The sequence below is a fragment of the Pangasianodon hypophthalmus genome, chromosome 5 (assembly GCF_027358585.1).
Source record: "Pangasianodon hypophthalmus isolate fPanHyp1 chromosome 5, fPanHyp1.pri, whole genome shotgun sequence".
Classification (NCBI taxonomy): domain Eukaryota; kingdom Metazoa; phylum Chordata; class Actinopteri; order Siluriformes; family Pangasiidae; genus Pangasianodon; species Pangasianodon hypophthalmus.
The window spans coordinates 24,968,603-24,987,077 of record NC_069714.1 but is presented as its reverse complement, the minus strand read 5'-3'; the positions used below and the strand labels follow the sequence as shown (position 1 = coordinate 24,987,077).

The 18,475-nt window shown below is 37.6% G+C and overlaps 1 protein-coding gene across 1 annotated transcript; it reads right to left on the bottom strand.

The window, feature by feature from the left end:
• Positions 1-193: 193 nt before the first annotated feature.
• Positions 194-17,028, bottom strand: LOC113524408 (uncharacterized). The gene is given in 8 exon segments (XM_053234054.1): positions 194-8,916; positions 9,032-9,143; positions 9,540-9,685; positions 10,918-11,026; positions 11,263-11,568; positions 14,236-14,322; positions 14,325-14,564; positions 16,658-17,028. Coding segments are annotated over 8 exon segments (2,079 nt in total). The 5' UTR covers positions 16,704-17,028; the 3' UTR covers positions 194-7,883.
• Between the last annotated feature and the right edge of the window lie 1,447 nt (positions 17,029-18,475).

The following is an 18,475-nucleotide window of genomic DNA, read 5'->3' as shown; positions in this document are numbered from 1 at the left end:
TTCATTCATAGTCGAAGCTATAGAGACCTCTCTCATGCAGAAAGTCCACAAGTAAGACTTACACAAGTAAAGGAAAAAAATTACAGTATTCAAAAAAATACAGTATCTTTTCATTGGAAGGCCATTTCATAAAAAGCCAAAGAATATGAAGTTATGAGTTTCATGAAAGACATGTCAGGAAATACAAGGCGGATTCAAGTGCGAGTGAAATATTTATTAAAGAGCTGGAGAGAGAGCTACAGACAGAGTACTGTGGGTGGACAAACGTGGGTGCGGTGGTGGCAGGTTTCCTAGTAGCACTCGGCTGCAACGGGGAATAAACAGTCCTATGATCCAGGCTAGCAGACAGTAATCCACCGGGGTGCAGGGTACCGGGAACAGAGCGACCGTGGAAGCTGCACAGAATACAGACACGACATAACGAACTGACAAAGACAGGACAAACACTGAGGCTTAAATAGAGCAGTAAATGAGTGGCAGCTGAAACTAATGAACTAATCAGCAGTAGTGCACAACATGGCCAGAAGAGGCTGGTGAACCCATGAACCGTGACAAGACATGCAGCATTTTTATTCACATTGTTCTAATCACATTAAGCTTATAAATAAAGTGTGTCATGCTGCCATCTCCAGCAAAGCAGTAATCTCAGATATTACAGAGATTACTGCTTTGCTGGAGATGGCAGCATGACACACTTTATTTATAAGCTTTAATTATCAAATAAAGCATTGGCCAGACAAAGATTCATTGTGACTGCTGCCAAAATATTTTCTAATTAGAAAAAAAAATTTCATCAAATTTTTCAAATTGCATCAAATTTCAGTATATCAGCATGAATGTGACATTGTGAAGATGTTAACAATTTTTTTATATATTACCCCCTACATTTTTTTCAGGCAAAGCAAACCAAGATCAAAGAGGCAGCCAGAGACCAGATGTTACAAAAACTGAAGAATTCCCTTTCTCAGAGCAGGGCCCGAGACACACAAGATCAATGCATCAGCTCTGAGGATGAAGTTCCACAATGTCTTCATAATGTAATGCATACTGTCTTATGGAGGATTTGGCTAGATTTTGAGTTTGAATGTTTTATAAACAGGACCTGACTGAAAAAAAAGAACTGTACTTAATTTGATCAGAATAAATGAAGCATTTATGTAACATAGCAGTTTAATATGTACTAATTTACACCCAAAGTGCTTTACAATCATATCAGGAGTCTCTCCCCAACCACAGCTTGTGAACCTAGCATCCTGTTTTTCTTTATTTTTTCCTTATTAACATTTTTGTCCAGGTAAAGCAAGCAAAGACTAAGAAGGCTGCCAGACCCCTGGCATTCACTTCCGATCATCATATCAGTTCTGATGAGGCCACAAACATAGCAAGCCCACTCCGTCCAGATCATCACACCAGTTCTGATGATGCTACAAACATAGGGAGTCCTGAAATGGTAAGTCATATTTTTTTTCTTATCTGTTATCTATGTACTCCCCCATACACAAATTATTTCTCTATTGATTTTCACACATCTCTTTTAATTTTTTTTTAAAGTTTCAGGCCAGTGACTCAGATGAAGAGTTTGGTCTAACCTCAACCCAGAGAAAGGCAAGTTGATTTTCTCCAATGTTTTTTTTTTTTTATCCATTTCTGTCACCTAATGGGGTTTGTGCTCCCTTGGCTTAGTTAGTCAGGGACAAATTACATTTAGCAATATTGTTGATTTGACTGCTCTAACACTATTGGACGAGAAAAACTTGACAAGAATTGTGCTGAATAATGACACTACTATCTTATTATAACTGAAGTGAACATTTTTCTTAATTAATTAATTTTACAGTTACTGCTCTTTTGTGTGTTTTTAAGCCTTGCCAATTGAAACACTCAAGTACAAGAAGATGCAAGAGAGAACTCAATTAGGTAGTTGCACTGTGTGAGATGTTTTCTTTGCGCACATATCTGAGGCATGTACATAAAGCCAGGTCTCAGCAAGCCTGCAACTCCCAAATTGAGTTCTCTTTCAGACATCTTCTTGTGCTTGAATGGACAAATACACACAAATTTATGTCAAAATGCTTGTCTTGGCGAGTAGTACACACAATCAATTATGCCTTAAGTAAACAATGGGGCTGTGTATCGGCAACAAAGTCACAATACGTATCATGACACATATTTGTCAGTACTGGACTAAATATATATCAAGTATTTGCTGAAAAGATATCTGTCATATGAAAACTTTAAATACCAGTAAAATTTGTCAGTTCTTTTCCTAAGAAGAACATCTCTGCACCCCAACTATGTTTTCTTTTTTAAGATTTATTTATGGGCATTTTATGCCTTTAATTGGACAGGACAGTGTAGAGTAGACAGGAAAGCTTTGGGTGAAGAGAGAGGGGAGCGGGATCGGCAAAGGACCACGAGCCGGGATTCGAACTCGGGACGCCGTGAGCGCAGTTGCGCTGTATGTCGGTGCCAACAACTATGGCAACTAGTTTTCTTACTCATTCTGGCCAAATTAGCCCATTGGCCTCTGTTCATCATTATGGCCTCCTAATCATCCCCATATATACTGATTGTCTTCATCACTCCATCTTCTCTCCACCAATAAGCTGGTGTTTGGTGGGCATTCTGGCATAATATGGCTACAGTTGCATCATCCTGGTGGATGCTGCACATTGGTGTTGGTTGAGGAAATTCCTCCCTTTCATATGTAAAGCGCTTTGGGTGCCAATAAAAGCGCAATGTAAATGTAATGAATTATTACTTTTAGTTATTATTATTATTCTATGTGTCATACACGTGTGTAAATGTAAAAATAATAATAGCCTGATACTCCCTCTTTCTGTGTTTCCAATAGACTTTCTAACCTTTTTTTTTTGACGATTCATAAAATAAAATATTCAGATTAATTTGTATAGTGATTTTCACAATACACACCATTTCAAAGCAGCTTTACAGAAAATGTATATGTCTACATTACAATTTAGCCTGATTTGTACTATAAATACTATACTTTTCAACTTGAATGGTGTTGTATCATTTGATTTATACTGTGATGTTACGTAGGTGTACGTACTTCTTTTGTATACTCTGTTTGATTAATACACTGGAAGCAATATTGACATGACATACTGCTAATCATGATGTACTTTTATTAAGTAGTTTGGGTTTAATACATGATGTTTACTGTTTGATGTAGTGCAAAGAAAAAGTTGTATGAACATGCTCTCTGACCTTATCCCTTTAACTTTGTTAACAGATGCTGTTCTTGTGGAGTTTCCACACACAAGTGCGTCTGATGTGCGAGCGGCCATCAGGCGCACGTGCAACAATGAGCAATTCAGCAGGAAAAAACGAAGTTTGCTGCTGTTCCACAATGTTTCTATTTTTTATGTTTGTTTTCTTTCTGCATTCTTTTTATTTAAAAACATGGTGCATTTTGTTCTGTTTTGCAATGCTAAAACCATGTGAGGTTTTAATAAACACTGTTTGAGTTGTTCATTATGTGTATCTGTCTGTTATTGAAGTATGTTATTTACTGTAATGACCCTGACAACAAGTGCATTCAGCATTGGGGGAAAAAATTAGCATATTTTTACTCAAAAATAATATATTTATGGTATATTGCTTGTGTGTTTTGAAGACACTCTTAATTAATTTGTAATGTACTTGTAATACAAAAAAAAGTGATATTAAAGTACACTTTAATATCACTAATCAAGCATGCAATTATCTTACACAGGCATATGCTTAAAGTGTACTAGGTATACTTGAAGTTGTTCCAATTTAGCACATAAAAGTACACTAAATACACTTAAAGTTATGCTTTACTATAATTTAATTACAACTAAAATATACTTAGCACAAAATTAGTTGTTCCAAAATAGCACACTTCAAGTTAACTAATCATTAACACACTTAAACTATACTGACAATTAGTCTGGCTGCAAGTATACTTAGCATATTGTAAAATACAACTGTATTGTAAAAGTAAAACCAGCTCAAGTACACAGCAAAAAAAAAATCCCCTAAAATACCGGAATCCCAGAATTTTTTTCGTGTGTGTGAGACCTTGTCCTTGCCTAATCGTCTAGGCCTCAACCTTGTGACACACAGACAGTGTATTACTGATATTCTCCATGTTTTCAGTTTCCGAATCTGTTGCAGGGCACTATGGACACATTCACACAAACCTAGGAGAAATCTTCACTAGACAACACACTTAGACTTATAGGTGAAAATCCACACAGACAGAAAACTTAGCTATTAAGATCTAAATCCACTTTGTGACCAAAATCTAAAACCCCATAATTACATTGTTGAAAGAAACCTAAACAAATAAAATTGAACTTCCTGCTTCCTAGTAAATATTTTTCATTACACACTGTAAAACCTAAGTACTGACAAATATTAAAGAAAGCAACGTTAAAGACCTAAACTTTCTGCTGCCTTAAAAGCCTTTGTGTTGGTGGACTAAAGCATCCTCTTGCTTCCACTTTTGGTCTTAGGCAGCTGTCAGGCAAGGCTGAGCTGGCATGTCACCTGTCTGCATGTAGCTTATGCTGCATTTGACTAAAACTCATAACTCAGAATTTCTGACCTCTGACCAGGGAAAACCATAGAAAACCCTCAACTTAGAATTCCTGCAAGGTCTTCAACCCCAAGTTCAACAAGTGACATCAAAGCAACATGGCTGCCCACTGCATCTACAGTAAACAAAGTAGCACTTCTCACTTTTAAATGAGTTATTCTGTATAAGAAGTAGAAGTATTTGCTTTAGATCAATCAACATGCAGATACACTGCTTGGCCAAAAAAAAAAAAGTCGCACAATCGAATATTTTGTTGCAATGCATTTAGCTTTGATTACGGCACGCATTCGTCCTGGCATTGTTTCAACAACCTTATGCAACTTCACAACATTTATTTCCATCCAGAGTTGCATTAATTTTTGGCTGAGATCTTGCATTGAGGACAGGAGAGTCTAACCACTCCGTAAAGTCTTCTCCAGCACATCCCAAAGACTTTCAATGGGGTTAAGGTCAGGACTCTGTGGTGGCCAATTCATGTGTGAAAATGATTCCTCATGCTCCCTGAACGACTCTTTCACAAGTTAAGCCTGATGAATCTTAGCATTTTCATCCTGGAATATGCCTGTGCCATCAGGGAAGAAAAAGTCCATTGATGGGATAACCTGGTCATTCAGTACATTCAGGTGCTCAGCTGACTTCATTTTATTGCCACACAATGAGGCTGAGCCTCGACCTGACCAGCTGATGCAACCCCAGATCATATCACTGCCTCCAGAGGCTTGTACAGTAGGCACTACGCATGACGGGTCAATCACTTCATGCATTTCCCTTCTTACCCTGACACGCCCACTGCTTTGGAATAGGCTAAATCTGATTTTATCAGACCACATGACCTTTTTCCATTGCTCCACAGTCCAATCTTTATGCTCCCTAGCAAATTGAAGTCATTTTTTCCAATTAGCCTCACTAACAAATGGCTTTCTTGTGGCCACATAGCTGTTTAGTCCAAATCTTGACAGTATTAGACAGTAACCTTAGATGAGCATGAAAACAGTAAATGTGAGAAAGAGGCTATATTGGATGTAACAAGAATATTTGAAATGAAAATATTTTTCAGTCAAGCCCATATTCAAGTTCCTTAAATAATTTTGTAGATAATTTTGTTTTTGGCCATTTTATTTTTAATTTTACAAGTTTTACTTCTCTATACAACACCTTAGTATCTTTCATTATTCAATTATAGAAAGACCTGTTCACAATAATAAAAAGAAAATAAAATAATGAAAACTTAAATGAAAGTAAGGAACAGGAAACCACCCAGCTACTAGGAAACCACTAGTCAGTGTGATGATGGCCTTGTCTCATGAATTTATAAACAATACTATAGAATAGTATCGTCAAATGTGCTATGCTGGGTGGTTTCCTGTTCCTTCTTTTCATTTTAGATCACTGTCACATTAGTCTAGATCATATGACCTTTCCTCTATTGCTCAGTGTAGTGGTTTTCTTGCTTTTTATGTTTACCTTACAGCAGTTCATGTCTTTTTGCATTGGCCTGGAATAAAATGTTTCCTAGAGGCAAAAATGTATAAATCATGACTTTGTAACTTACCACCTTTAGTTTTTACTGGGCTACAGTGGTGCTGATTCAATACTGTGGCAATTTACAGGCTATAGTTTGTAGTGTTTAGCAGCCGGCCATCTTAGACAGCTGCTCACATTGTTGTAATGCTTACCAATCTTGTACACAACACAATTTCTACATCTTTGATACTCTCTGCTCTTCTAAGAAAGTTGTATTCTGTTTAATTCTAATAATGTAATTCTCAATAATGCCAATTTGGCTGAACGGAAACTAGTCTTTGAACTATATAATCAACTCTGTGAAGAAGAGCAGTTTACACACTATTAAACCAGGTTAAGGTCTGTTTTTTTTTTTTTTTTTTAATTGGATAAAGTTCTAAATATTCTGAATATACAGTTGCAGTCATTAGTTTATATACACCTTGCAGAATCTGCAAAATGTCAATAATAATAATAAAAAAAAAGAGGGATCATAAAAATTGCATTTTGTTTTTTATTTAGTACTGCCCTGAATAAGCTATTTCACACAGCTGCTGTTTACATATAGTCCATTGCTATTGTTAAATTATTATTATTTTGTCTTTTGGGAAACATATAAATATCTTATGCAGCTTCTGAATGGCAGTACTAAATGAAAAAAAAAAGATCTTTAAACAAAAAAATAACACAAAACAATTTACACCGACCATCCTGTTCAAAAGTTTACATCCCCCTGGCTCTTAATGTAGTGTGTTGCCTTCTTGAGCATCAGTGAATGTTTGCACATTTTGTAATAGTTGTGTACGAGTCCCTCAATTGTCCTCAGTGTGAAAAGATGGATCTCAACATCATATAGCCGCTGTTGGAAAGGGGTCAAATATGCAGAAGATGCTCGAAAATCAAAGAATGTGCCGTATTTGGACAATTTTTCTTAAGAGCAGTGGGCAGTTTAACTGCTCAGGACAAACAAGGGACTCATGAACAACTATCACAAAAAATATAAACAGTCATTGATCATCCAGGTAACACCACACATTATTAAGAATCAAGCGTATGTAAACTTTTGAACTGGTTCATTTGTTTAAATTCAGTTATTATTAACAGTTTGCAGATTCTGCAAGGCATAACTACATATAGCTCGCCTTCGCTCCCCATGCGCATCAGTGAGCCTTGGGTGCCCATGACCCTGTCGCCAGTTCACAGGTTGTCCTTCCTTGGACCACTTTTGGTAGGTACCCCACAAGACCTGCTGTTTTGGAGATGCTCTGATCTAGTTGTCTAGCCATCACAATTTGGCCCTTGTCGAAGTCGCTCTGATCCTTATTCTTGCCCATTTTTCCTGCTTCCAACACATCAACTTCGAGAACTGACTGAAGGGTGCCATTGTAACGAGATGATTGTTTTCTTGCTGCCTAATATATCCCACCCCTTGACAGGTGCCATAGTAACAAGATGATATATATATATATATATATATATATATATATATATATATATATATATATATATATAAATAACAAGATATATATATGTGTGTGTGTGTACTATGTTTTGTGTGTGTAATAAAATGAAAACATAAAGGACTATAAAGTATAAGTAAAAGTATAAATATAAATGATTAACAAGAAGCCAGAGGCAAAAAAGCCAACTCCTCCCCCCAAAAAATATTACCACAAAAACCTAGCATATTTAGGTTGACCAGGCAACCTACACTATATTACCAAAAGTATTCGGTCACCTGCCTTGACTCACATATGAACTTAAGTGCCATCCCATTCCTAACCCATAGGGTTCAATATGATGTCGGTCCACCTTTTGCAGCTATTACAGCTTCAACTCTTCTGGGAAGGCTGTCCACAAGGTTGAGGAGTGTGTTTATAGGAATTTTTGACCATTCTTCCAAAAGCGCATTGGTGAGGTCACACACTGATGTTGGTCGAGAAGGCCTGGCTCTCAGTCTCCGCTCTAATTCATCCCAAAGGTGTTCTATCGGGTTCAGGTCAGGACTCTGTGCAGGCCAGTCAAGTTCATCCACACCAGACTCTGTCATCCATGTCTTTATGGACCTTGCTTTGTGCACTGGTGCACAGACATGTTGGAAGAGGAAGGGGCCCGCTCCAAACTGTTCCCACAAGGTTGGGAGCATGGAATTGTCCAAAATGTTTTGGTATCCTGAAGCATTCAAAGTTCCTTTCACTGGGACTAAGGGGCCAAGCCCAACTCCTGAAAAACAACCCCACACCATAATTCCTCCTCCACCAAATTTCACACTCGGCACAATGCAGTCCGAAATGTACCGTTCTCCTGGCAACCTCCAAACCCAGACTCGTCCATCAGATTGCCAGATGGAAAAGTGTGATTGATCACTCCAGAGAACGCGTCTCCACTGCTCTAGAGTCCAGTGGCGGCGTGCTTTACACCACTGCATCCGACGCTTTGCATTGCACTTGGTGATGTGTGGCTTGGATGCAGCTGCTCGGCCATGGAAACCCATTCCATGAAGCTCTCTGCGTACTGTACTTGGGCTAATCTGAAGGTCACATGAAGTTTGGAGCTCTGTAGCAATTGACTGTGTAGAAAGTCGACGACCTCTCTGCACTATGCGCTTCAGCATCCGCTGACCCCTCTCCGTCAGTTTACGTGGCCTACCACTTCGTGGCTGAGTTGCTGTCGTTCCCAAACTCTTCCATTTTGTTATGATAAAGCTGACAGTTGACTGTGGAATATTTAGGAGCGAGGAAATTTCACGACTGGATTTGTTGCACAGGTGGCATCCTATGACAGTTCCACGCTGGAATTCACTGAGCTCCTGAGAGCGGCCCATTCTTTCACAAATGTTTGTTAAAACAGAAAAACAGAAAATAATCAACTCACTTATAAAACTCTTTATATGCTTATAATCTGCTCTCAATACTAGATTGGTAAAATGACCAAACTCACCGCAGTCTTTTTGTAATGTGTTGATGCAAATTATATTTCCAAATGAGAAAACCACAAACACCAGCAAAGAGGGCTATGATGAACAGAGTCCAGAAAGCTGTGGATTCTGTAGCTGCAATGCCATTGAGAAAGTATTACAGTTAGCACACACTTCATCTGGATTTGTAAGACTTATCTCAAACAGAAGCCCTGGTGGAAACTGTTTAATGTCATTGAGGCCAACATCCTTATCCATCTCTTTCAAGAAGGTTAAATGTTAGATAAATCACACAGTACAGAGCATATTAAGTGGAAGTGACCATTTTCCTTTGATCCTGCACTCCAGTATACTTGACTAAACTGGAACATTAAGACTAAGAAGTTGAATAAATGTAGGCTGATGACTTGTGAATCTATTAAATTGTATATCAATTAAGTGAACCACATATTATGTGAAAATGCACAATGGATTCATCTAACTTGCAAGTAAGAACATTTATTCACTGTTCCAGATCATATACATACTCACATGTAACATGCACGTAGAGGGAACCTACAGCTTTCCCGTATTGGTTAGACACCACACAATAGTAAACGCCGTTACTGTCAGGGATCAGCTGAATAATCTGTCTGCTATTAGCACCACTGGAAAGAGGCTCCTTCACTGGAAAGTGTCTAAAAGGGAATTTATTTGTTCAATTATGGTGTATTAAAGTGTAGTAAAGTGTATGTGTGATTGTCTTCACACCATACTACACAGATAAATATTCTGTTGGAAACTGCTTTCAAATTGCTTATTTTGCACTTCGTGTTTTAACTAATAACATTTGCAATGTCTCAAGGCATGTATTAGCATTTAAACTGTTTTGTTCTATTCCCCAAGGATGTTGAGACTTCCATTATTAAGGCAAAGTTAATGCTACAAGGCTATGTACTGCTGACACACCCTTCACCCTTCAGTATATCATGCAAAATATCACCATGATCTGGGTTTTAAAAAAGCATTGTGAACGGGCTATTTTCACGCACGCAGGTTTCTTCTGCTTGCAGTAGCCTTCATAGGGTAATTTTAGTTCTGCTAAAACAATAGCTGAGTCAAAAACCATTTATGAGAAGTGTTACAGAAAAACTGTGAACTGCAGCTGAATCATAGAAACAGCTTGGAGTGCAAGTGCAAGTAGAGTTTAGGGGCAAATAAACTAAAACTACAGCGAGTAGAAATTTTTCAATTGTTTGAACGAAGCCAATCTGACAGATTCTCAATCTAAGTGTCAGAGTTTAGCCTCATGTCTGTGTGGCTCTTCATTCCTGCTCACCAAACAGTATCAACGAGCTCAGACTACCACCTCACTGTTGACTACATTTAACACTGAACAAACAAAAACACTCCTCATTTTCACTATGAGTGTTAACTCAGTTCTCAATCAACTAGAAATACAGAGAGCTAACACTGGTTTATTTGTAACACTACATCAGCCACTGGAGAGACAGAGAACAGAGTGGTCTGTCTGTACAAGTTTATACTGAGTTCAGACCAAATTATTAACATAGATTACATTAGTATATTATTAACATACTGTTTCAAAATAACATTAGGATAAACTCAGAATCTAACAATATAGTAAAGTATTATATAGATAAAGTTATCTTTATTTATTACTATAGTTAAAGCCATATAAAATTGGAAATAACATTGAAGGCAGTCTGGGAAACATGAATGTCAAACATGAAACAGAAACCTTAAACCAGGCACCTGGCTCGTCTCCACAGGTTCCACATTTACCATTTAACAGATGAACAGGTACAGCTATGTTGTTAAATTTGATAAGCCATATAATATGGCTCATGTAAATATATAAACTGCAGCCTTTTATGGTAAACATACACGGAAGATTCAGCTCTATTACCTGCTCCAGATGAAGTTTGTTGGTTTTGGATTAGCATCTGTTTCACACTGATATTCATGTGCTTTCCCTTGATCACCTGTTGAATTAATATAAACCACCTCAGGAGGATCTGAGAGAAAGAGTAAAAAGAAAAATCAAAACTGTACACAATGTAATGTTCTGTGAAACAGAATTAAGTATAATGTTGACAATTGCTAGTAGGGCAAAAAAGTACATAGCCATTTTGCTAAGACAAATTGTACTGTGTTGAACTGTGCTTTAAAGGAAAAATCCACCCTGAGCCACGTGCATATTAATCTTTATATAATCTGGTCATAAACATCTGCTTAAAAATGAGAAACTTACAGTGAATGATCAATGTGTAATTCAGTTCCAGTTTCCCCTTTAGGCCAGGGTGTGTGACCAAACACTGAACCTTCTTCTGGTTTAGATCTTTGGATGCTACATCAATCAGGCTGCTTTTAACAGTGGACCTTCCTTCAGAGTCCACAGTGACATTACTTTGTACTTTGACAGAGTCACTTGAAGCACCCAGACTCCACAACACTTTTGCTGCAGGCTTTCCATTGGCTGCAGTGCAGGTTGCTAAAATCTCCTCAGCGTCACCAGCAACAGGAGGCACATCCGTGCTCACACTGACAACAGGAGGAACTAAAAACAAACAAAAACATTAACAAGCATGACAACAGCATCAATAATATTGTTTACGAAAACCACATTCATTAATGTGTATTATTAATATGCATGTCAGGCCCTGATCACTCATATAATTTAGCACAGGTTTTGTTAATTGAACGGTGAAGGCATTGTAGACCTCATCGCTACCAGTGACTGTGGAGTTTAAATGGGACTTTAGTGCAGTGTACTTCTGCATCCCTTTTGAATTCTGCATGGCTGAAAAGTCTGTGGTTGCAAACACAAATGCAAAAATCATTGGATGCCAAGGTTCTCAAGGTGCTCAAGTAATCAAATCAGTGGTAAACTATAACTGTCTGCGTTCAACAGCATGAGTGTTTAAGAACAGGTTTTTTTTTTGTATTTTCACTAGGATCAGCCATTTAAAATATTTAGGCAACAGCAATTTCAAATCACGTGAACGTATCATGAACTTTAGTCAGTAGAACACAATAGACTTTAACCCCAACGATTTGATTAGTGATTCTCTGTTTCAATTTGAAAACTGCATTATTCACTCACTAAACAGAACCTATAAGAATCATTAGAAATAAAAATGCTCAAAATGCACAAATCACAATTTACCATGACTGAATAAAATATACTGGTACTATGTGTTAAAATCGTGATTTGAATTTATCATGTAGCAGGTGTAAAAAAGAACATTGTATGCTCTTATCTACCAATACATATTTCTGACACAAGTACTTCTCTTACCCTTTACTCTATATGACTGTATACTGTAATGATCTATAATCGCACTACCAGGTTTCACCCAGAAGACGATGGGCTCCCTTTTGAGCCTGGTTCCTCTCAAGGTTTCTTCATGTCGTCTCAGGGAATTTTTATTGCCACTGCCTTGCTCATCAGGAATCCAAAACTACATCTGGATTTCTATAAAGCTGCTTTGTTAAAAGCGCTATACAAATAAAACTGAAGTGAATTTGCACCTCATTTGATAAATGAGAACCAGAACCAGCTAACCCTTTGCAGTGTCTCCTGAATTGAGATAAAGTGGAAGTTACTTTTTCAGAGAAGCAGAGTGTGGATTTGATTACATAACATAATTATTACACCTCAGGTAATATAAGCTGCATTTTAGAATGAATAGTCTACTTTATTTTACAGAGTCTGTGGAATGTGTTGTTCGATATGTTGTTCGATGTATCCAGTGAAGAGCCTTGTGTATTGAACAAAACAATACGATACATTGCAGGGCTTGAAATTATGCGGGGATTGCGGGGATTGCGCATAATTTAAACCATTCCCGCAAGTTTAATTTTTATAATGCGAGAAATTCTCGCACAACTGTATTTGCTTCATCTCAGATCAAATTATGAAATACATCAACAGGCACGAAAAAAGAAATCACCGGTTGAAACAGTCTGTTTTTATTTTAGAATTGAATTCCACAAACAGCGCTGAAGAAGATAGTATCGGCTTCCAAATTATAGTATTTTAATCCCGAAATTCAAACATTAAATGCTGTTTTGCTCTTTATAGTGTGTGAGCGGATAGAGCGCGCCTCAACACAGCGGCAACGAAGCGCGAGTAAATCATCATCTCCCTGTCTTAAAATGCGCGTTTTATCGAAAGTTAACATGAATGAACATAAGACAGTATGTAAAAATAGTCTCCTGCTTACTGATATTCATCATCTCTCACGTAACGACCCATGTTTCAACCGCAAGGAGACACCAACAGCTTGGTATGCAATATATTTTTCCTTAACTGTTATTTAATTTATGTCGAAATAAACATAATTCACTAAAATGGTTTTTAATCTTAGAGAGCTTTTTTTTTTTAAATAAAAAAAATCTGACACTCTGACTAGATTATTTCACAACGCTTAAATATTAGAAAAAAAAATAATTAGGCTATATCTTAGAAAGCTGAGACATTTCTTCTTCATTCACAAAAACAAAGAAATTGAACTGAAACTGGAATATATGAAATTCCCTGAAAGGCATTAATATATAGTTTTAGTACAGTTCTTAATGTCAGTTTGGAGGAGAGCATGACAAATTTTGTTATTAAGCTGTTTTGAAAACCACCATACATTAAAATCTGTTGACATAAATAAATGAAGATTATTAATTCAGCCCGATGTGTCAAAATTTATTCTCCCCCCTATAATCTTTAAATCCCCCCCATGTGACCCGTGTAAGGGGGAAATTCCCCCCAGTTAAAAAAAAAAACGAAATTCAGGCCCTACATTGAATCGTTATGACCCTAGTTACTATTTGTTTTATGATACGTGAGTTTGAGAAATGTATTATTGGTGGACCCTGTAGCACTAAAATATAAAATGTTATCTTAGTCCACTGCTCTCCTATGACCAAGGATGACAAATTTTTGGACAATAATAAGTGATAATTGTTGGAATGTAGCAGTTTGTTCCTGTGCACCAAATTTTCAGCTGGTTGTGCTCTATAAACATGAACATCCATGAAGAAGTGTGTGCTCCCTGTTTTATAAATCAGGACTTATTTGGACATGTGGACATCTAACAAATGAACGTTTAACAAATGAAGCCCAAGGAGTCAGAGTAGCCTTGTAGCTCAGTTATCATTTTACATAATTTGAAAAGTAAATCTTGCATTGTTCCCTCAAGTTTATCACAACTTCAGTAACAAATCTTACCTAGTACTGTGAGAAGAATATCTGTTTTATACGGTCCACTGAAGATGCAGGTGTAGATTCCTTCATCTAAAGCAGTAACATTACTAGAAGAATTGAGCCGTTGAGTCGCGAGATGTTCCCTGTGAATTTTACTCTGTCCCTCAATCCGTTTGTATGTCCCTCTTTGCCATCTGAAGTGATAACCACAAAATCTGTGTTTGTTGCCTTTTCCTTTGTTCGTCTTTGCCATGTAATACTTATTAGAGGCTCTGTTGTCTCCACCAGTTGACAGAATAAATATGCATCATCTCCTGCTGCCACAGTCACATCCTGACTAATGATTCTTACGGCTGAAGAAAAAAAAAAAAAGAACATAAAAAAAAAAAAACAGAAAATAATAATTTGAATACATTCACACCATGAGAATGGGCAAACCCACAAATAAGGGTAGACACTGGATTTTGTTTATTAGGGTCTTTGTTGATGATCCCATTTGCGCTTCATAAGAAACCTTTCTGAAAACCATTAGATCTGGTTTATACTTCTGCGTTGATGCATATTTGCATACTTGTGACGCAGGAAGGTGCTTAGATGCTATTGCTTTCCTCCAGTGAGCTAACTGCGTATTGTGCACCTCTACTGTGCTATGGAGCAACCAGCCTTCAGGTGAATGCTGATTGGTTGGTGAATGCTGACTATATATGTTTTAACAAGCTCATTTAATGTAAATGGTATTTTGAACATGATCCCCTTTATTTGTTTTAGTTCATTTGTAAAGATTTCAATAGCAGCAATTGTGTCCTTTTGTCTTGATTTTCCGACACAACTTTCACTTCGCATTCCAGAAAATTCCTCTGTTTTGATTTTCTTGTGGAGCCTTTTAAACAGAGGTGTGTGCCTTTCTAAATCATACAATCAGTTTAATTTTTAACAGGTGGACGCCAGTTAAGTTCTAGAGAAATCTCAAGATAATCAAAGCAGGATGCACCTGAGCTCAGCCTGAAGTGCCTTTAGCCAAGGGTCAGAATACTTCTCTAAATGAGGGATTTTAGCTTTTAATTTTTTTTAATACAGTTGAGGTCAAATGTTTACATACCCCTTTCAGAATCTGCAAAATGTTAATTATTTTGCCAAAATAAGAGGGAACATACAAAATCCATGTTATTGTTTATTTGGTGCTGACCTGAATAAGATATTTCACATAAAAGATGTTTACACATAGTCCACAAGAGAAAATAATAGTTGAATTTATAAAAATGACCCCGTTCAAAAGTTTACATCCACTTGATTCTTAATACTGTGTTGTTACCTGAATGATCCACAGCTGTGTTTTTTTACTGATAGTTGTTCATGAGTCCCTTGTTTGTCCTGAACAGTTAAACTGCCTGCTGTTCTACAGAAAATTCCTTCAGGTCCCACAAATTCTTTGGTTTTCCAGCATTTTTTGTGTATTTGAACCCTTTCCAACAATGACTGTATGATTTTGAGATCCATCTTTTCACACTGAGGACAACTGAGGGACTCATATACAACTATTACAGAAGGTTCAAACGCTCACTGAAAACCATGCATTAAGAGCCGGGGGGTAAAAACTTTTTGAATTTGAAGATCAGGGTAAATTTAACTTATTTTGTCTTCTGGGACATATGTAACTATCTTCTGTAGCCTCTGAAGGGCAGTACTAAATGAAAAAATATGATATTTAGGCAAAATAAGAAAAATGTACATATCTCCATTCTGTTCAAAAGTTTTCACCCCCCGGCTCTTAATGCATGGTTTTTCCTTCTGGAGCATCAGTGAGCGTTTGAACCATCTGTAATAGTTGCATATGAGTCCCTCAGTGTGAAAATCATACATTCGTTGTTGGAAAGGGTTCAAATACACAAAAAATGCTGGAAAACCAAAGAATTTGTGGGACCTGAAGGATTTTTCTGAAGAACAGTGAGTCACAAAGGCCTTGTCTACAATCTCTGGACAATCTCACTCAACTGAGGCTATGGCTGAGGCTATGGCAATTTAGCTTAGCTTGATGAAATTTATTGGTAAACCTTGTGCTTTTGCAGTAGCTTTGGGCTGAAACAATACTCAGGAAAAAAATATTCTGCCATAGTGTATTCTGCCTGCGTTCATTTTACTGTTGTCCAGATGCGAGAAAAAATATTCAAACAGGGCTTCTGGCAACAGATATAACTGAGACTGAGGTGGTTAGTTTAATCGACTGTCTTTGTCAAAAACCGTTTAGCTAATCGACATCAGTAGAGTAATACTGCATTTAAAATGTAAAATGGCGTATTCACAGTCACTCAGTACCAGGAAAAGGACAGTCAACAGAAGAAGTCAAGCGACACTAATGCAAATACACTCTGCTTTTATGAGCTCGCTTTGGTGAACTTCCCACCCAAGTTACTACAGTTCAGAACTAAGAGGTGCAGTAATTACATACCTGTCAACCCTCCCGTTTTTCCAGGGATTCTCCCGTATTTTACCATTCTATCCCGCTATCATCCCGTTTAAATATTTTCCCGTATTTCTCCCGTATTTTTAATCTTTCTATTAAAAAAATCTCCACTGGGTGTAATTGATATGTTTGCTACATTCGCTTCCGGTAAAGCAGGTGGCAGTATACAGAACATTAGCTGTAACAGCTACAGAACTCACTCAAACGGCATCCGCCAATAAAACAAGTAGAAGAAGAATAGCAGTCGAAGAAAAAGAACAGCATCCCGAGGATGGAGGAACGTGAGAGAGATACAGTTTAATGTTATATCTGATATAAACATCGAATTATGAAGTTTTATAACAGCTTGATGTGTAAACAGATTATAGAAAGAGTTCCTACCTTTAATTTCGGTCAAAAATAAGAGCACCACACAAATCCCTGTTAATCCCGTGCTGGAATTCATCAGTTAATACATTAAATACATCAGTTAATTTTCAAGACTACATTGTTTTCCCGCATCGAGCCGCACAGCACCACGTAAACAAACATCCACTGTACTACAATGTTGTCTCCTCGGAAATCCCTTTCACGCGCATGCGCATCGGGCAGCTGTTACTCTGCCAACCTCAGCAGCAGCGAGCGACAGCGACCTCAAGCGATGAGATCTCCACCCAGAAGTAGAGCATCAGGATGGATCAGGCAGGTCCGGAGAGCAGAAGGGGTCAGGATCACTGGTGTCTCAGGTGTAGCATGTGTAGCTCGACAGAGAGAGGGAGAGATTGTTAGGTAAGCTTTTGTCCCGTAATGGTTAAGGACAATGTACACTGCGTGCAGAGAGTACAAGCAGGGACTCCGGCAAGACTAGCTATGACAGCATAACTAAAAGAGAGAGCCAGAAGGTAACACAGACATGAGGACGCCCTGGGACATAAAACGGTACTGATAAAACTCTGTGCAGTTGCTGACGTGTAAGTATGTTTGACGCAGTAGGATGGCAAGGTGCATATATTATGATTAAGATACATTTTAAATGAGATGAGGTAATGATCTGAGATAGCTTCAGACTGCGGAAATGTGACTATATTTTCTATATTTAATCCAAATGTTAGTATTAACTCAAGAGTGTGACCACCACTATGAGTAGGTCCTATTACATTCTGATTGGCCCCTGCTGAATCAAGAATGGACACAACTGCTGTTCTCAGAGGGTCTTCTGGATTATCAAAATGAATATTAAAGTCTCCAACAATTAATGCCTTGTCTAAAGAAACAACCAGGTTAGAGATGAAATCTGCAAATTCACAAAGGAATTCATATGGCCCTTGGGGTCTGTAAATAATAATTAGTGGAATCACCTGGGTAGACTTATTTTTTGCGGCTACTTATGTTATGTTAGTATAAAGAACTTCAAATGAATTTGAATTTATGACTAGGTTTTTGGGTGACGCCTAGATTTTCATTATAAATGACTGCGACACCTCTTCCTCTGCCAGTTAGATGGGGCTGTGTATGTAACTGTATCCGGGAGGACTAGCTTCATTTCGTCAGATACATGCTTTTTGCTGTTACGGTCACGTTAACTGCTTATAGCATGTGCATAACTTTGGATAGGATTACATGTAACCTGCATATACATGAAGACTACACACTGCCCAGTTTAGGATACATATAAAGAGTTTATTCGGAATCTGTAATCAGAATTAATTACTTTGGTTTGGTGAAATCAAAATTGCGTGTAAAAAATAGCCAGTAATTTCCACGCCACGTGGTAGAACCTACCCCATGTGGTGACGCCCACTCCATGCAGTGATTGCCACTCTA